Below are 18,921 nucleotides of genomic sequence, written 5' to 3'. Positions count from 1 at the left end.
TTGGAAGAACATTATTAATAGCCAACTAATAATAATATACATTTATGTGGTACTGTCATAGTATTCTGTGCATTCCTTTTGGGTATATACATCAGAAATTGATGACGATTCTTCACTTTGACTTTTTTTGTAAATGATATTAGACTCTTAATAAATCCAGTGCAAGTCTGCAGGATTCCTTAACTAATTCATAAGGACAGAACTGGAGATTGACTTACTCATTTAGAAGTTACAATTCTTGTGGGCAACCATATTTCCTTTTCAACATGCCCAACTTAACACTTTTTTTTGTACCATCTGCCTCTCAGTGGGATTGCTTATTTCAAGTTACTCAGACCACTGTATAATCTTATGTTGAATTTACTTCAACCTATCCTATGCAAGATATTGAAAAGAACATATAGGAAAGTGATCACTTTCCTGTGATTTTCAGTATATCTTCACAAGAATACTGTTCTCTTTCATAGATGCCCAGGTTGAAAATTGACCAGGCCAAATGGAATGCTTCATATCTTACAAAATTGAATACTGAAGCTGTCAGTGAAGTAGTGCTGTTAGATTTTATTTTCCAGCTAGCAACAACCACAATTCTGAAAACATCTGAATTTCAATCTTATCCAAAAACATTGTTGAACCTTGAGTGCTAAGCAGCCCAAACAGAAAGGATTGAAATATGTGGCATGGAGTGTATTTTGGAATATCTTATCTCTCAACATTTAAATATCCTTGGGCCAAATTATGTTTGATGTCAGAGTCAGAAGCAATGTTATATCCAGTTCACATCATCTATCAATCATGTAGCCCATGCAAATATGTGGAATAAAATCTGGAAAATAAAGGATAGATACAGTTTTGAAGAAAGTACTAGAATCTCAGCAGCAGTATCATATTCCTCCTGAATTATCGATATTCAACAAAAAATCAGCCACTTAAGCAGGAACAGAAAAGTGCTTTTTTATTCTTCCCTTCCAGCATCTTAGGACCTAATAACATTCATTATGAGATGAAAAAACATCTCCCACCATCTTCAGTGAATTTCCTCCTTTTATTATAAGCTTTTATAATAAAATCTTATAAGATAAGATTTTGGAGAAAATGATTAATATCAGACTTCTGTGGTGTTTAGAAAGCAGTTATCTCTTTTCCAGCAATGTAGCTTTTGTAGACAACATTCACTGTTTGCCACTTGGTCCATTTAGAAATATGTCAGAGATGCATTCCTGAAATCTGAATACTGGTTACAGTTTTCTGAGCCATGGACAAAGCTTGGAGATATAGTATATTAAAAGATCTTTATAATATAGTTCCTAGGGACTTCTTCCTGTTTTTATTAAAAACTTTCCCTCTTCCCAAATCTTCAAAGTCCAGCTGTGAAGCTCATTATCTTTGGTGACATACTGAAAAGAAGAGAGTGTTCTCTAGGACACTTTGAATTGTAACACTTTTCTGTCAAAGTAAATTCATTCATGGAATAACTATGTTTTACATGTTGATGACATAATAAATTTCTGTCATTCTTTTTTTTTTAATGTGAATTTTATTGAAAGGTAACTTCAGTAAGCAGTTGATTGTATATGGTCATGGGCTCTTATTAATGGACTGAGGATTTTAGCAGAAAAAAGTGTCTGTATGTAAATTCAGTTTTTATTTTTACCCAAAGTTAAAGATGGAACCTAATATTATTCCAGTAGCAACAGAAGCAAAGTTCTTAAGACCCCCCCCATATCCTTTCTTTACACGCATGCACGCGCGCGCACACACACAGTGCATCCGTCATCTAAGAGAAGAATGAATATCTTTCAAATGTTGCAGAATGTGATACTGATCATTGTCCATGCACCTTACCATTCAGAGCCTTTTTGTCAAAACAAATGAATCTGCTTTCCTGCTTCTGTGGAAACAGTTGTCACTTAATTAAATATGCCCTAAAATAGTCATTGTCTAAGCATCATCCAATGTGAATTGGTATTTTTCCCTTACATTGGAAAGTTCATTACTACACATACCAGACTGCTGTTCACCCATTTGGTATGCATGCGAAAGGGATTATACAAGCTCTCAGCGTGAACGGACAACATTTTCTGTACAGAATATGATAGTATTCCTCCTTGTGCAGTCCATCATGAAGCCTCTTACTGTTGCAGGTAAAGAAGTCTCATTTCATAATCAGTCTAAGATTTGCAGCTGTTTAATGCATGCAAGCATAGTAATTTGATTTCTTAACTGTCTGTACCAACAATTTGAGATCTGAGACCTCTGTTGGATGTACTGCTGTTTTTCCTGACTGCTGCATTGTTGCAAGTCAGATTCCACTTGAATGCAGTAACTATATATTGCTGAGCTGCTATACACTTGGCACTTTTACAGATAAAAGAAAACTGCTACCAAAATGTATGATTTATACAGGCCATTTTCTCTCATATATAATCCATATTCATTGCCTCTGTGATTTTTTTTTGATATTGTATCAAGTGAAGAACCTTTAAAATGTGCTGGATTCCCAGCTATGTTGGTCAAGGGAAATGAGATTACAGATACAACCGCTAAGTCAGGTAGTGCTTTCTCCGTGTACTTTTGTCAGTCCACCGCAATGCATACTACAGAAAGTTAATAAAAGCAGAGTTAATTAATCAGTGGCAGTCATCCTGGCAGAGGTATTAACAAATGTATTACATGAGGTTAAGCCCAAAATTAAACATGGGCAATCCAGTCTATGTAGAAACAGAAAAGCATCTGGGAAAAACATCAGTACATCCAACAGAGGTCTTAGATCTCAAACTGTTGGTATGGGCAGTTAAGAAATCAAATTACTATGCTTATGTGCATTAAACAGTTTGCATAGTTCACTGAGGCAAGTTAGACCCATGTGTACGAACTTGCCTTATTGTATGCCATTTTCTGGAATGCCAGCACTTCTCAAGAGAAGAATATAGTTTTCACTGATTGGGCTAAGCCATATGCAAATGCCACATGAAAGCTAGTAGTTAAATTGGGGCAGATGGGGTTGGATGGCAGATTAGTGCATTGGATTGGAGATTATCTGGCTGATAGGTATCAGCAGGTTGTGTATGGGGGAGTGATATCCCAGAAGAGGAATTTGTTTATTTATTTATCATATGGCATAATAAAAATACATGACATCAGAATATATAATTACATATTTGTGCAGACAATAAAAATGAGACAAGTAATGCACATATACAAATATCAGGTAAAAAAAAGAAGTCTAAAATTTTAAGTCTAGTTCAGATAGCCAATCAAGAGCTGGAGGATCTGCCTCAAAAAGTCTCTCAGGTCACCAGGGTAGGCTCTTATTCCACAGTCCTCCACAATGTGCCAGATGGTTTGGTTTATGGCCCCACAGTCGCATTGGGGGTGTAGGTAATTTTCCCCACTTGTGTAAGCTGTCTGCACAGATACCATGTCCTGTGCATATCCTATTTAGGCTTTTTCATAGATGACATGGAAGTTCAATTCCTTTCGGATTTTGATTAGGAAGGATATACTTGTTTAAGTCTTGTGGCGATTTTTCTTTCCAAGTTTCTAGCCATTTCGAATTAACATTGAAATTGCTATTTACTAATTTTTCAGCCAGTATTAGTAGAGGCTGTCAGAATTTAAGGCTATTCATATTTATATATGGGAGGTCTTCATGTATCGACAACAGGAGATTGCTGTTTATTTTTTTGTATTCTTTTACTAGAGCATTTTGTCTGTGCAGGTTTGGTGGCACATTATTGCTCAAAGTTGGAAGCCAGTAGAGTGGAGTGGATTTGACACAACTTGTTATTGTCCTCATTGCTGCATTTATTTGCATGTTGGTTTTCTTGATATGAGGACTGTTCAGCCATACTGGTGAACAATATTCTGCCACAGAGTAGACTGAGGCACGTGGAGTATCGCAGTGTAATAGCAGAAGAACCCCACGTAAAACCACACAGTTTTTGTATGATGTTATTATGGGATCTTTAAAGAGAGATTCTCCACATGTCTTTTGAAAGATAGTGTTCTATCCAAGATAACACCCAGATATTTAGGGAAATCTTGGTACTGCTGCTGCATTGTGTTGTTAAAGTGACTTTCCAGAAGAGGAAAGTCACTAGTGGTGTTGCCCAAGGGTCTGTTGTTTAATGTGTATGTAAATGACATTGGAAAGGGCTTAAATGGTGTAAGTTTTTTTTTTTTATTATTTTATTAATTATGGTGTAAGTTGTTTGCAGACGATGTGAAGTTGGGGAGCATGATGAGAAGTAGAGAAGATGTAGCTTTGCAAGAGGACCTAAAGATGAGACTGCCTGAATGGGTGTGTGGGAATGCCGGTTTAATGTTGCAAAGTGTAAGGTTTTAAAATTGGGGAAGCAAAGGTGGGATGCAGAGTGTAAGATTCATGGGGATATTTTAGAGGAGAGGAAAGATTTGGAGGTGATGGTGGATAGGAACTTGAAATTTCATGGAGATGTTGCTAAAATTGCGAGGACAACATAGCAGATCGTGGGAATGATTTAGAGAACACTGATGTGTAGAAGTAAGGATGTTTTTTGATTCCATTGTACAAGACTTTGTAAAGAGAGATTCTCCAGATGTGTTTTGAAAGATAGCGTTTTATCCAAGATATCACCCAGTTATTTAGGGAAATCTTGGTGCTGCAGCATTGTGTTGTTAAAGTGACTTTCCAGAAGAGGAAAGTCACTAGTGGTGGTGCCCAGGGCTCTGTTGTTTAATGTGTATGTAAATGACATACACATTAAACATAGAATAGAACATATCAGGCTGCATATGGATTACTGTGCACACATTTGGATACCGGTTTTTCCAAAGGATGATGAGATGTTGGGGGTGGGGGGGGGGGAAGAAGAGTTCAGAGATGATTGACTAAGTTGTTTTCTGGTCTTTGGAATGTGGAATATGAGGACAGATTGAGAGAATGCAAATTAGAAAGCTTCATGGATAGAAGGAGGAGGGGAGACATGATCAAGACGTATTAGTTGGTAAGGGATAATTACCAGATTAACGTGGATGAGATTTTTCATAGAATATCTACAGACAGGGAGAACGAGAGGCTATCCCTGGAAGCTGTATAAGGTGGAGGTGAGGAGTAGATTTTTTGCATGGAGAGAGTGGTGGGTGATTGTAATGCATTGCCTGAGAGTGTGGTGAGTGAAGGGACAGTGAATGCATTTAAGTCAAAGTATGATGAACTGTGCATGTGAGAGTGGGACCTCCCATGATCGGTCTCTTGATTCTATGGGGATCTGTTGATAATAATAATATACACTAAGCAAATCTTGTCAGACTCGGACAGAATGATGTGTGAAGTTTTATCTTTTTAACAAAGAATTAATTTGTACAGATACTTCTCTCGTCATAAATTTCTTTTATTTTATATGTATGTATAGCATTGCTTTGCTTTTTAAAATTTGTTTCCTTACACATAAGATGTTATTCACTTACATTGCTAATTATTTTAATTAACCTGTGTTCTGCTACAACTTTGTTAATGGTGCTGTATGTTCTGTGCTGTTCACCTAACCAGCCATGTGTCTTTAATACTTCTATCACATGCATCTGCCATATAAGTTTGACATCTCTGGTAATAAAAGATACTATAAAAAATAATGACACTGAATGAAAATTATGAAAATAATAAAAATTAAAAATAATGAGATCTACCATGGGGAAAAAACATTACACCTCTTTAAAATTCCTGGTTTCTATACTTCAAACATACATGACATGCACCATCACTTATTCATCAAAACATATTCTGTTATTCCTCAGAAGACCTTTTCTTGTGGTCAGCAGTGTTTGCATCAGTAATTCTTATCTTCTTTCCCACTCTCCAAGACCACATCATACCTAGGTATGATGTGGTCTTGGAGGGTGGGAAAACTGTATCTCAACCATTAAAAAAAATCAACCTTGTTTTCAACCTTATTTTCTTGAATTTAGTGGATCACATATATCCTAACAATGGTCTTGCATTCAAGTCTCTCATTTTGATAATTTAGCTGGTTATACTTTGCACAAAAGTTTTTTTTTTTTTTAATCAACAGCCCAGCAACTTGAGCAGTCATTTCTTGCTGTTGGACTTAGATATCATCAGGAACAAAAACAGTCTTTGACATAGCCTCTATAGTTATCCCTTCACTCCTTTTCTCTCTCTTGTTTTTAATTTCTTAACTATGGAAGGGGAAAAGAAACTAGTAATCCTTTGAATTTTTTTACTTTACAGATCAAGACGATTATTAATTTTACAAAATATATTTAAATGAACAGAACATCTGCAAAAGTCAAATGAAACCAAGTAAAATGATTTACTTAACACATTTGCTAGAAGAGACAAATTGCCTCATGTCATACCTTCAGGTAGGATGCCAGAAATTGTCCTGTGCATATTCTCTATATATTTGTAGTTTAGTGCTAAAAACAAAGTACATTTTTTATTGTAGTTCTAAAACAGCACACAGACACATCAGTGTATACTGTATTTAGGGAAAATTGTTTATATTTAGTGTAATTAGAAATAACTAGAATGAACACCTAAACCAAATAAAAGTTGTAATTGTAACCCTACGATACAGTACAATTACAGTCCTACTTAGGTGCAACTCTCCCGAGACATGGCCTGGCATGAACGTGTTAACATTTAAACATGAAAGTAATTTAAAATTCTAAATATCTAATATCTTAATAATAGGTATTCAAATAAGCTTCGTTATTTAATGAAATAACTTTAATTAAATAACTAAGCTTATTTGAATACTAGGTAAATGTGTAAAAAATTACTGAATATTAAAAATTTCTAAATGTATTGCATCCTCACATCAAATGTTAGTTTACTAGAGGTGGCAGTACTTTGTACTGTTGCATACCCCCCCCCCCCCAAAAAAAAAAGAAAAAAAAAAGAAAAGAAAGAAAGAAATAACACTGGTTATACCTAGAAGTTCTTCTTTGATGAGCTCTGGCTCAAAATTTGCTTACCTCATTTTCATTTCTTGACTATGCTGTTCTTCAAATTCTAATAACCACTCTGACTTTATCTGATGATTACTTATCATTAAAGGTTGATTTCTACAGTCTGATTACTTGAATAGTGAATTGATCTTCTTTGGAGATGTCAGTATTTCAGAATTTAAATTAGCTTTCCTTCTTTTACTCCACTGACCAAGGTGGAAAGATGCAAAGTATGTTCATGACGATTTAATACAAACTGATCATCTCCCAACCTGAATACAAGATAATCTTCATAATTTTCCTAACACTCGCCTTTTCTTAACCATAATGAAGATGTCAGCTTTCCTCTTAGTAATTTCAGCCATAAGTTATCTGCCTATGATTTTCTTTCAATTAGTCTTTACCCAGCCTATCTCAGCCTCATGCTCTTTGGCACTACAGTGGCACCATAACAGATGACTTCCCTCTGATTTCTGTGCCTCTCTTTCTGGTCTTATCTGTTTCTTCTCCGTTTTCCACTGGACTTCATGAACTTTAGTTCTGTATTTTTCATAAGAAATCTCTTACTTTATGTGCCCCCTTTTTGATAATATTCAGATCTCTAATCAAGATTAGATTCTCTTCTCTAGTTGACTTAGACTCTTGGATTTGTACAGCTGAGATGTAGTATTTCAATTGTACAACTCTTAATGTTATATAGGTGACCCATAAGTCAAAAGGGGTTTAAAAAATTAATAGCATTTTTTTTTTTTGTTATAATAAAATACAGAACCTGGAGATTTTTTTTTATTAGTTACGAAAAACCACATCACATAAATAAATTTAGTTTAATTCTTTATCCAAGTGTAAGCAAACAAAGTTTGCTCCTGAAGTATCTTCAGGACTGAGCTAAATTTATTATAGTCTAACCAAGTAGGAAAAAACTTCCAACATCTTTTTCTAAATCGAGGGTAATTTAATAATAAGTGGTAATTAATTTACGGAATTAACAACGCATATAAAGCAAATTAATTAAAGATAACTTTAATGAATCACTTCTATATTTCGACAATGTCACATTGTCATCTTCAGGAACATAAAGATATGGTATGTGCACTAAGGAACTAACAAAGCAAATGAGGAAGAAATTAAGACACTAATTTTGTTCCTAAAGTCCTAATGGTGCCCTCTTGCGGGCTAATTTGGTAGTCTTGGCAGTTGGGCTGAAGAAGTGATTCATTAAAGTTATCTTTAATTAATTTGCTTTATATGCGTTGTTAATTCCGTAAATTAATTACCAGTTATGTCCAACCAACGTATAAGTCTTACTACTAGAATTAATAATAAGGTGAGACACCTTTTGCAACTCGTATAAGTAATGATGACTTCTCCATTGCTTCCACCTTCGTATCACTACCTCTGAGTCTGACTCCCACTGATGAGATCTCAGTAAAGGTCGAAACAGGTTTGGGTAGTGGCCCTTCCCATAATGCATAGCATTGTACATCTCCGCAAGGAGATGTGCTTTGCATTATGGAAGATACTAAAACCAGGAGTGATGAGAGCTTGGTCCACCTTTACCACAAGTTGCTTCAGTCCTGAAGATACTTCAGGTGCAAACTTTGTTTGCTTACACTTGGATAAAGGATTAAACTAAATTTATTATAGTCTAACGAAGTGGGGTAAAAAACTTCCAACATCTTTCTCTAAATCCAGAGTAATTTAATAATAAGGTGAGACACCTTTTGCAACTCATATAAGTAAAGATGACTTCTCCATTGTTTCCACCTTCGTATCACCACCTCTGGGTCTGACTTCCACTGATGAGACCTCAGGAAAGGTCGAAACCGGTCTGGGTAGTGACCCTTCCCTTAACGCATAGCATTATACATGTCCGCAAGGAGATGCGCTTTGCATTATGGGAGATACTAAGACAAGGAGTGATGAGAACTTGGTCCATCTTTACCATGAGTTGCCTCAGTCATGAAGATACTTCAGGCACAAACTTTGTTTGCTTACATAAAGGATTAAAATAAATTATAGTTTATTTTCCAGATGTTCCTTAGAGTACCTGAAAAAAAAATAAGTAAAAAATAAAAGAAAATTAATTATCCAAAAAGTTATTCACATTTTAAATCCCTTTGTGACTTATAGACTACTGTGTATAAACTCCAGATCTACCCAAGATACTCTGAGCCTTGATACTCTGTGTAAGAGGACAATTCTGATTCATTTATGAATTTCCCCTTCTCTGTTTTTGTTTGCTTTTGAAAATATGATATGCATACTGGTTATTTTGTATTCTGATTAGGGAAGTATCGTGCTGTGAGCGAGAAAAACAGTGAATTATTTTGCATACCATGTGTGAAGTAAGGTGGCATAAATGAATATGACTCTACATAACTACACAAGTTATTCAACTTGCGCAGTGTTTCTTACTTTACTTGAACATACACTTTCTTGTTAAGTGTTTCTATAGGAATGGGAAAAATGCTACAGCACTACTTTGTGAGTACTGTGAAAAGGTCTAATAACACACCAAATGCAGTGTAGTGCATGCTTCATTGATTTGAACAGACAAGCAATTTGCCATCTTCCATTGGAAGATGGCATAAATCTGGAATTTTGCACATGACTGAAGATGTTGCAACTGGAGTTGTTGAGCAGTCAAATGAGAATGCTTTGGCAAGACAATTAGATTTGCCAAACAAAATGGTATGGTAAACTTTGTGTAAAGCATTGTAATGCTATCCATATAAACTTAGCTACAGTGAAGAGTTACATCTGAGAAATGTTTGCATTGATATTTCTGGCATGCATGGAGGTGAACGAGAATTGGCCTTGGAACATCCTATGAAGTGATAAAGTGCATTTTCATGTTTGTGGAACAGTGCACACTCAAAACTATGCATCTGGTCTACAGAGAATTCCTGTATATTTATACAAGTTCCCTTACATTTGTTGAAGCCAGTATGGATAGGAGTTACAGCCAAGTTCATTATCTGGCAGTTTTTCTTTGAAGAAATACATCAAACCAGACCTGTCTCATGGTTGTGCGTTATTAGGACATGTTGATCAATTTTGTCATCCCACAAGGTGGAGCACCTCTCCACATAGGACTGGAATTTCAACAATTATTGCATCAACATTTCACAGAAGATAGAGTAATCAGTCATTCATTTTGTATGAAATGGTCACTATGTTCACCAGATCTTAATCCCTGTGCCTTTTGGCTTTGGGGTTACCTTAAAAGCTTGGTGTATTTGGGGAAAAGTTCTTCATCTGGCTGATTTAAAAGACAAAATCATACATTACATGCAAAATCTTTTGACAGGTCAATTGTGTTCCACTGTATACAGAGCTGTATGATATTATCAGCTATTGGTTCTGCACAAAGGCCAACACGTTGATCATCCAGATTGATATGTTCTTTGTATCACATCATTTTATGAAATTATTATTGTTATGTGACACCTCCAGGGAGTCCAGAGACTCATCGAGGGAGGGCACTTACTCTTCAGCACTCTGTCTCCACTCTCATTCCACCAACTACAACGAACCACAACTACCATCATCATCTACACTAATACCATCTACTTCCACTAGTATTTTCACAGACAATCGCAAACATCTCCCATGGTGGGAGTCGTACCCGCAGCCTTTTGGCTGGAGAGCAGATACGCTAACCACTCAGCCAACCAGGCTGACCAAATAATTAATGCCAGCATCACCCAGGGTTTCCAGGTGGGCAACCTCTCAAGTACTAACTGGGCTCAGGTTTGCTGAACTTCAGTGATCAGACGAGAAGTGGTGCTTTCAAACCGATCTGGCCACTGACTGAAATGAGTGAAATAAATATCAAGTAACTTTGTGAGGTTTTGACTCGGAAATCATTTCACAATCATGTATCATCCAATTCATGTTAATGTAATTTTCTCCTGTTTGCCATATTTCCCCTATCGAACTTTTTTTTTTTTTGTTTGGTCAAAATCTTTTCCCCATGCCCTGTTAGGGTACTCTCCCAAGTTTGAGGGTATTTCATCTACTGATTACTCTGCATATCAGGTACTTTAGTTAAAAGATCTAGTATATTTTGGCACCTAATTACTGCATTATGAAAAGATGTGAACACACATTTTTGGGATTTGAATTTGCAGGATTTTGTGCAGTGCAGTATGTGTGAAATGTATTCGTCGAGAAAATTAAAGAATATGTGGAAGGAAATTAAAAATGGAGAGGGTGTGTATTAAATGTTTCAAAAGCGAGTGCCTGTTAGGTGATGAGGATGCAGCAAATGTTAGTAGAGTGGACAGTACTGATGGTAGAATAGAAAATGATGTTATTAATGTCGAATGTGTGGCCATTAAAATAGAAGAGAATGAAATGGGCATTAATAAAGAAATAGTGCTCCTGAATGCTATCCTACACAGGCACTCGCTTTTGAAACAGTATGTGTGAAATTGAAAAATTGCAGAAGGGGAACGAGATTTGCAGGGCTGAAAAGAGAAGGAATCAGGTGGTCCAAAGTAACAATAAAGACTGAGTAAAGAAACGAGAAAATTATATGTGGAGACACAATGATCAGAGGAGTACTTAATGGGAGTTTGACAAAATCGTATTTCCTTGGTGCAGAAATTCACAATATTAGTCATGCCATCTGGATGCAAAAAGGTAAGTCAAAGGAAATGATTATCTTGGTTGGCACAAATGATTTGAGAGGCGAGAAGTATTCTGTGAGAGAGGATGTAAAAGAGTTGTTGGGACAGGCAAAACTGAAGAGCAAGAAGGTGAAGATTTTAAGTTTTTTGGCTTGCTATGATAAAGGCAAACTGTATATAAGGGATTGGAATTCTGCCGTCTGTTGAAGAATCCTGAGGTGTTGGAACATAGGAGTCGATTATCTGCTGGATTTGATTAGGATTGTAACCATTCAATTCCATTAAAGTTTTGATAGTGAGAAGTTCTTGTAAGCTTGAGGAAGATGAGCACACATGTGCATTATTAATTAAAGACTTGACAACACCAATTTTTTTGAGATGTGTGATGAGCAGACTTTTGATGAATGCATCTGCCAGTAAAGGTAGGTTTTCAATAAATTTATATTTCTAATATTTATATTCCTGATATTTCTGGTATCTCTGAACCTGTTGATAGAATTTTGAAGAGGTATCACCTTATTCCACACATATTTTCCTATTAACAAAACTTCTTATCTGTTGCCATCAACAAAAGGCAAATTTCATCTCTATCATTAGCTGGCTTTTACCAGATACCTTGTGAATGTAGTCTGACATACTTTGGCAAAGACCATTCTGTGGAGGAAAAAGAGAATTAATGAACATCAATATTATATTAAATACATGAATCTCAAAAGTTTGGTCTGGCACAACATAGTATTCGCACTAAACACAGTATCCGATGGGATGAAGCTCATCTTCTCCATTGAAGCAGTGTTAAACATGAACGTTTTTTAAAAAAAGTTGTGAAACCCTTTTACATCAGCCAAATTTGAATCGGAATGATTCTCTCTTCCTCTCCCATAAGTTTGGGAGATTCTTATTGTATGTAACCATCAAAAATAATTTTAATAATATTATTTATTAATATATTAATTTCTAGCATGCGGCAACAGTTTTTAATCAATAAACCATTGTTGTATGTACATTGCATTCCCATCTTATCTTTCTTTGATTTGCTTCTTTCTATGCACTGATGATGTACTTTATTTTCAGTATGAAATATCTGTGCTTTCATTTCATTAAAGTTAATTACTGTGTTTATCGTGTAATTTGTTATTTAACATTATCATTTACTTACAATGATACAGGATAATTTGCTCGTAATAATGAACGTGTATTTTCTCCATCACAGAACTAATGTAAATAACTATTTGGGAAGATGTTGAAAGTTTATTTTTCACTTGGTTAGACTATAATAAATTTAGTTTAATCCTTTATCCAAGTGTGAGCAAACAAAGTTTGCGCCTGAAAGTATCTTCAGGACTGGGGTAAGGTGGTACAACATTAAACTAAATTTATTATAGTCTAACCAAGTGAAAAATAAACTTTCAACATCTTTCTCTAAATCCAGAGTAATTTAATAAAAAGGTAGCACACCATTTGGCAACTCCTATAGGTAGAGATGACCTTGCTAATGCTTCTGCCTGGTATCTCCACTTGGGCCTGGCTCCCACTGAAGAGACCTCAATAAAGGTCGAAAATAGTCTGGGTAGTGTCCCTTCCCTTAATGCTTAACATTATACATATCTGCAAGGAGATGTGTTTTGCATTATGGGAGCTACTGAGATAGGAGTGATGTTATCTTGCTCCACCTTTGCAACGAGTTGCCTGGTGTTGTACCACCTTACCCCAGTCCTGAAGATACTTTCAGGTGCAAACTTTGTTTGCTCACACTTGGATAAAGGATTAAACTAAATTTATTATAACTATTTGGGAACATTGGTCAAGTGTAAACAGATAAGTATTTTAATACCGACTAGTTTAACCAAACTTAAGCTCGTCAGGGTACAAGCACTGAGGTTAAAACATATCACAAAATAGATCTTAACTTGTAAATTCTAAAAATTAGAGTTACAAACTAAAATAGCATTGAACGTGAATAATACATGTATTGCGTGTACATGATTTACTAGTTGTTGCTAAGAAACGTTCTATAGTTAGCATTAAAGTTCATTTCTTGTGTGTTCAGAGATCTAATTAGGGTTTTCCGTATCTCTGGAAGTATTAAACCTTGGTTCCTGTTAAGGTTATCTGTAGTACATACGACTGTGGCTACTTCTTTAAACATTCGAGAGTGGTAGTCTTCTTCTATGTAAGGGGTACAACTTTTGTCCCACTCAATGATATGGTTTGTTATGAAGAAATGTGATGACAGGCCTGATATGTCTTGTCTGTTATTTTTAACATAACCAACGTGTTCCTTCTGTCTAATCTCGAGGTTTCTCGAAATCTGGCCAATGTAACGTGAACCACACGAGCATGGAATATTGTAGACTCCAGGATACTTATAGAAAGGATGGGTATCTTTTGGAGATCGTAGCAGTTTATGAATTGTTTCTATAGGTTTGAATGTCACTCTTATTTTGTGTGGTTTGAGGAGATTAGCGAGCTTGTTAGAGATACTGCTCACATACAGAATGGCAGTTGTTGTAATATATTGAGTGTCTTCTCGTTCTCTTTGTGATGACTCAGAGAAAAGGATTTTGTTAAAAAGATGTCAAGATAACTGTATAATTCCTAAGTTCCTGTATTTTAAACATCAATTCAATTTGAGACAGGCAAAAAATATTTATTTCAAGATATCTCTCTCGCTCCTTCGTGAAAGGATACAACACACAAGATTTTTGTTAAGTCAAATAGACTCACAGTGTTACATTTTCTTCATGGATATCTCGAGCCCTCTAGACCAAGAAGTTTGGCAACTCTTACAGAATGATCAACACTAGCTATGCTAAAGTTTTCAATAAAAGCAAAGAGATCTAAATCAAGAAATTTAACCATCTTTATACAAACCATATTAAGTCCAAACCTTCTCTGCCAGATAACCGAATATCGAATCACGTTTTAACCAAACCTGAAATTGTTTCCTCAAAAAAGTTTCAACTATGTTATAACACCTGAACAAATACCAAAAGTAGATTTCATCTGCAGTTTGGACAAAGCAGTCTCGTTATTACCACCACACATAGCAAATGACCTCAGATTAAAAAGTTGCATAATACTCTCCTCTTCTAGAACCCTATACCAAAACTTCATCTCTCTAGATAGAAGAATCATTTATAATTTGAAGAGAAAGAAAGATATCATAATACTTAAGGCAGACAAGGGTAACAGTAATGTGATATTAAACACCAAGGACTATGAGGATAAAGTCAACAATCTACTGTTTGACATGCCTGTTTACCATATCTTAATGAAAGATCCTACATTAAAAAACCACAATGACACAAACAAATTACTACACAATATGATCAACTGACCAACAGATCTAATTAAAACCCATGCACCCTCTAACTCCAAGACTTTATGGGGTTCCAAAAGTTCACAAAGGTATTCCTTTACGCCCCATTGTAGATGGCATTAACTCACCTACCTGCTTATTGTCTAAGCATCTCTCTAAACTCTTACAACAACATATCCATAACTCAGAGCGTTATGTCCGAAATTCACAACATTTTGTGGATAAATTAAAAAACATTACTACATCTCAAAATGATCTACTTGCAAGCTTAGATGTCACTTCTCTTTTTCCTGTGGTGGAAGTTATCAACATCTTAGGCACTTTATTCCCACAAGATGTGACCTCACTGTACAATCATTGCCTGAATTCAAATTATTTTTCTTGGATGAAAACTATTTACCAACAATTAACTGGCCTGGCAATGGGTAGCCCCCTTTCACTTTATTGTGCTGACCTATTTATGGAGGATCTCGAAAATAAAATTTTATCTCAAATAAATCCTAAACCAATAATTTGGTGGAGATATGTAGATGATATCTTCATTGTCTGGAACCACAACAAAGATGACTTAATTGATTTTCTCAGTAAAATCAACTCCTTGCACCATTCTATTAAATTTACTCTAGAACTTGAAAAAGACAAACAACTACTGTTCTTAGACATCTTAATTCAGAAGCAAGTTAATAGCCTTATGAACCTATCAGTCTACAGGAAACTTACGAATACAGGACATTATCTACATTTCAGCTCCTCACACCACATTTCTCACAAACTCACATAGTATGCATACTAAAGAAAAGAGCTATCCGCATTACAACAGATGAAAAGGACCTCAAAGATGAATTAACATTATATCTAATAACCTCACCTTGAATGGCTACCCACGAAGACTCGTCAACAAAATCCTTTTCTCTGAGCCACCACAAAGAGAACGAGAAGGCACTCAATATATTACAACAATTGCTATTCCGTATGTGAGCAGTATCTCTAACAAGCTCGCTAATCTCCTCAAACCACACAAAATAAGAGTGGCATTCAAACCTATAGAAAACAATTCATAAACTACTACTATCTCCAAAAGATACCCATCCTTTCTATAAGTATGCTGGAGTCTACAATATTCCATGCTCATGTGGTTCAAGTTACATCGGCCAGACTCCGAGAAGCCTCGAGATTAGACAGAAGGAACACGTTGGTTATGTTAAAAATAACAGACAAGACATATCAGGCCTGTCATCACATTTCTTCATAACAAACCATATCACTGAGTGGCACAAAAGTTGTACCCCTTACATAGAAGAGACTACCACTCTCAAATGTTTAAAGAAGCAGCCACAGTCGCACGCACGAAGACTCGTCAACAAAATCCTTTTCTCTGAGCCACCACAAAGAGAACGAGAAGGCACTCAATATATTACAACAATTGCTATTCCGTATGTGAGCAGTATCTCTAACAAGCTCGCTAATCTCCTCAAACCACACAAAATAAGAGTGGCATTCAAACCTATAGAAACAATTCATAAATTACTACTATCTCCAAAAGATACCCATCCTTTCTATAAGTATGCTGGAGTCTACAATATTCCATGCTCATGTGGTTCAAGTTACATCGGCCAGACTCCGAGAAGCCTCGAGATTAGACAGAAGGAACACGTTGGTTATGTTAAAAATAACAGACAAGACATATCAGGCCTGTCATCACATTTCTTCATAACAAACCATATCACTGAGTGGCACAAAAGTTGTACCCCTTACATAGAAGAGACTACCACTCTCAAATGTTTAAAGAAGCAGCCACAGTCGCACGCACTACAGATAACCTTAACAGGAACGAACCAAGGTTTTTAATACTTCCAGGAACGCCCAAGAAATGAACTTTAATGCTAACTATAGAATGTTCCTTAGCAACAACTAGTAAATCATGTAAACGCGATACGTGTATTATTCACGTTCAATGCTATTTTAGTTTGTAACTATAATTTTTAGAATTTACAGTAAAGATCTATTTTGTGATATGTTTTAACCTCAATCCTTATACCCTGACGATGTCAACAGCTTAAATTTGGTGAAACTAGTCGATATTAAAATACTTATCTGTTTACACTTGATCAGTGTTCCCAAATAGTTATTTACATTTGCTCATGTAATGTTTTATCAGTGCCCACATATTTCATGTCCCACCTAAATGAATTATCTGATCAACTTTGATGAATGTATATATGTAGGTACTGTTTATTATTATTGGTTAGTTATTTATAGTTTGCAAAGAAATTTCTTTTTCATTTCCCATGAGTTTTTTTATGTCCGCCATAAATACAATTTTGCTTGTCTAGAGATTATATGATAACATGTAATTTGTTCCACCCTATAACAGCTTATTGGACATGCAGATAATATCACAACTTTAAATTATTAGTAATTCATTTGCTTCTAATGAAAGTATTTCTATTCACACCTATTCTCTCCCCCCCCTTACATGTGTGAGATTTCTTACATGAGAACATCTGGTACATATATGGGAGAACCAACACGAATGAGACATGAACTATGTCTCATTCGTGTTGGTTCACATATTTACACTTTTTTTAGCAATTTAAATATAACAATCTAATATACAGTTGCTCATAATTATTAGTTTATATTATATCCTGAAACATATAAGTTTAGTTTAATCCTGTTTATCTAAGTGTGAGCAAACAAAGTTTGACCTGAAAGTATCTTCAGGACTGGGGTAAGGTAGTACAACACCGGGCAACTCGTTGCAAAGATGGAGAAAGCTCTCATCACTCCTATCTCAGTATCTCTCATAATGCAAAGCACATCTCCTTGCGGATATGTGTAATGCTGTGCATTAAGGCAAGGGCCACTACCCATACCAGTTTCGACCTTTAGTGAGGTCTCGTCAGTGGGTGCCAGATCCAGTAGTGGAGACACCAAGGCAGAAGCAATGAGAAGTCATCACAACCTATAGGAGTTGCCAAAGGGTGTACAACCCTTATTATTGAATTACTCCAGATTCAGAGAAAAATGTTGAGAGTTTAGTGTAAATCAATAATAAGGTTGTACACCCTTTGGCAACTCCTATAGTTTGTGATGACTTCTCATTGCTTCTGCCTTGGTGTCTCCACTACTGGGCCTGGCTCCCACTGACGAGACCTCAATAAATGTTGAAACCAGTATGGATAGTGGCCCTTGCCTTAATGCATAGCATTACACATATCCACAAGGAGGTGATTTGCATTATGGGAGATACTGAGATATGAGTGATGAGAACTTTCTCCACCTTTGCAACGAGTTGCCCCGTGTTGTTACTACCTTACCTCAGTCCTGAAGATACTTTCAGGCGCAAACTTTGTTTGCTCACACTTGGATAAAGGATTAAACTAAACTTATTATAGTCTAACCAAGTGAAAAATAAACTCTCAATATCTTGAAACAAATACATTCCCCCTCTCACATGTACAGTTTGTTTTAATCGAAGCACATGCCTATGTCTGTGATGTGCCCACCCAAAAGAGATTAATTCTTGCATCCTTTCCAAGTATCATTTGTAGCACAAGATGATTTGTTCTTCCTGCTCTGCATGAACATGTTACACATTAAATGAAAATGCAAGCATGCACGTGTGTGTGTGCACACACACACACACACACACACACACTTAGTATTGTATAAGCATATTTTTAAATTTTAAAAGAAAGATAATACTACAAAATGTAAATGAAAATGAGATCATTCATGTATTTTCCTGTGCTATATTTTCATTTAGTTTACCAGTGTTCCTGATCTTTATGATGATATCTATACAGCAATGTCGCGACGTGGAGCTAGAGTTCTTGCTTTAGGAATAAAACACATAGGGGTTTTGACTCACCAACAGGTAAATTCTTAGATATTCATCAATGAAATAAGTTGTTGTTCAGTATTAAAATGCATGTTTAGAACAAAACAATTTTATAACTAGATAAGACTCGCAGCTTTATGATGACTGAGCTGTGAAATAATGGG

The 18,921-nt window shown here is 35.8% G+C and overlaps 1 protein-coding gene and 1 pseudogene across 5 annotated transcripts in view; one reads left to right on the top strand and one right to left on the bottom strand.

Moving 5' to 3' along the window:
- LOC150108709 (endoplasmic reticulum transmembrane helix translocase) overlaps positions 1-18,921 on the top strand; it is a 647,746-nt gene that overhangs the window by 369,410 nt on the left and 259,415 nt on the right. For all 5 annotated transcript variants that reach the window (XR_016548145.1, XR_016548143.1, XR_016548146.1 and 2 more), the window contains exon 13: positions 18,683-18,793. Coding sequence is in view for 1 of the 5 variants with exons in the window: in XM_090390936.1 (XP_090247062.1) it covers positions 18,683-18,793 (111 nt within the window). In the remaining 4 variants the exon portion in view is untranslated. The remainder of the gene's footprint in view (positions 1-18,682; positions 18,794-18,921) is intronic.
- On the bottom strand, positions 10,653-10,771 carry LOC150108710 (5S ribosomal RNA; annotated as a pseudogene).

The sequence above is a fragment of the Typopeltis vanoorti genome, chromosome 3 (assembly GCF_054136105.1).
Source record: "Typopeltis vanoorti isolate ZY-2024b chromosome 3, IOZ_Tvanoo_1.0, whole genome shotgun sequence".
Lineage (NCBI taxonomy): Eukaryota > Metazoa > Arthropoda > Arachnida > Uropygi > Thelyphonidae > Typopeltis > Typopeltis vanoorti.
Note: the sequence above shows the minus strand (reverse complement) of the source record. Positions and strands in the feature narration are given on the sequence as shown.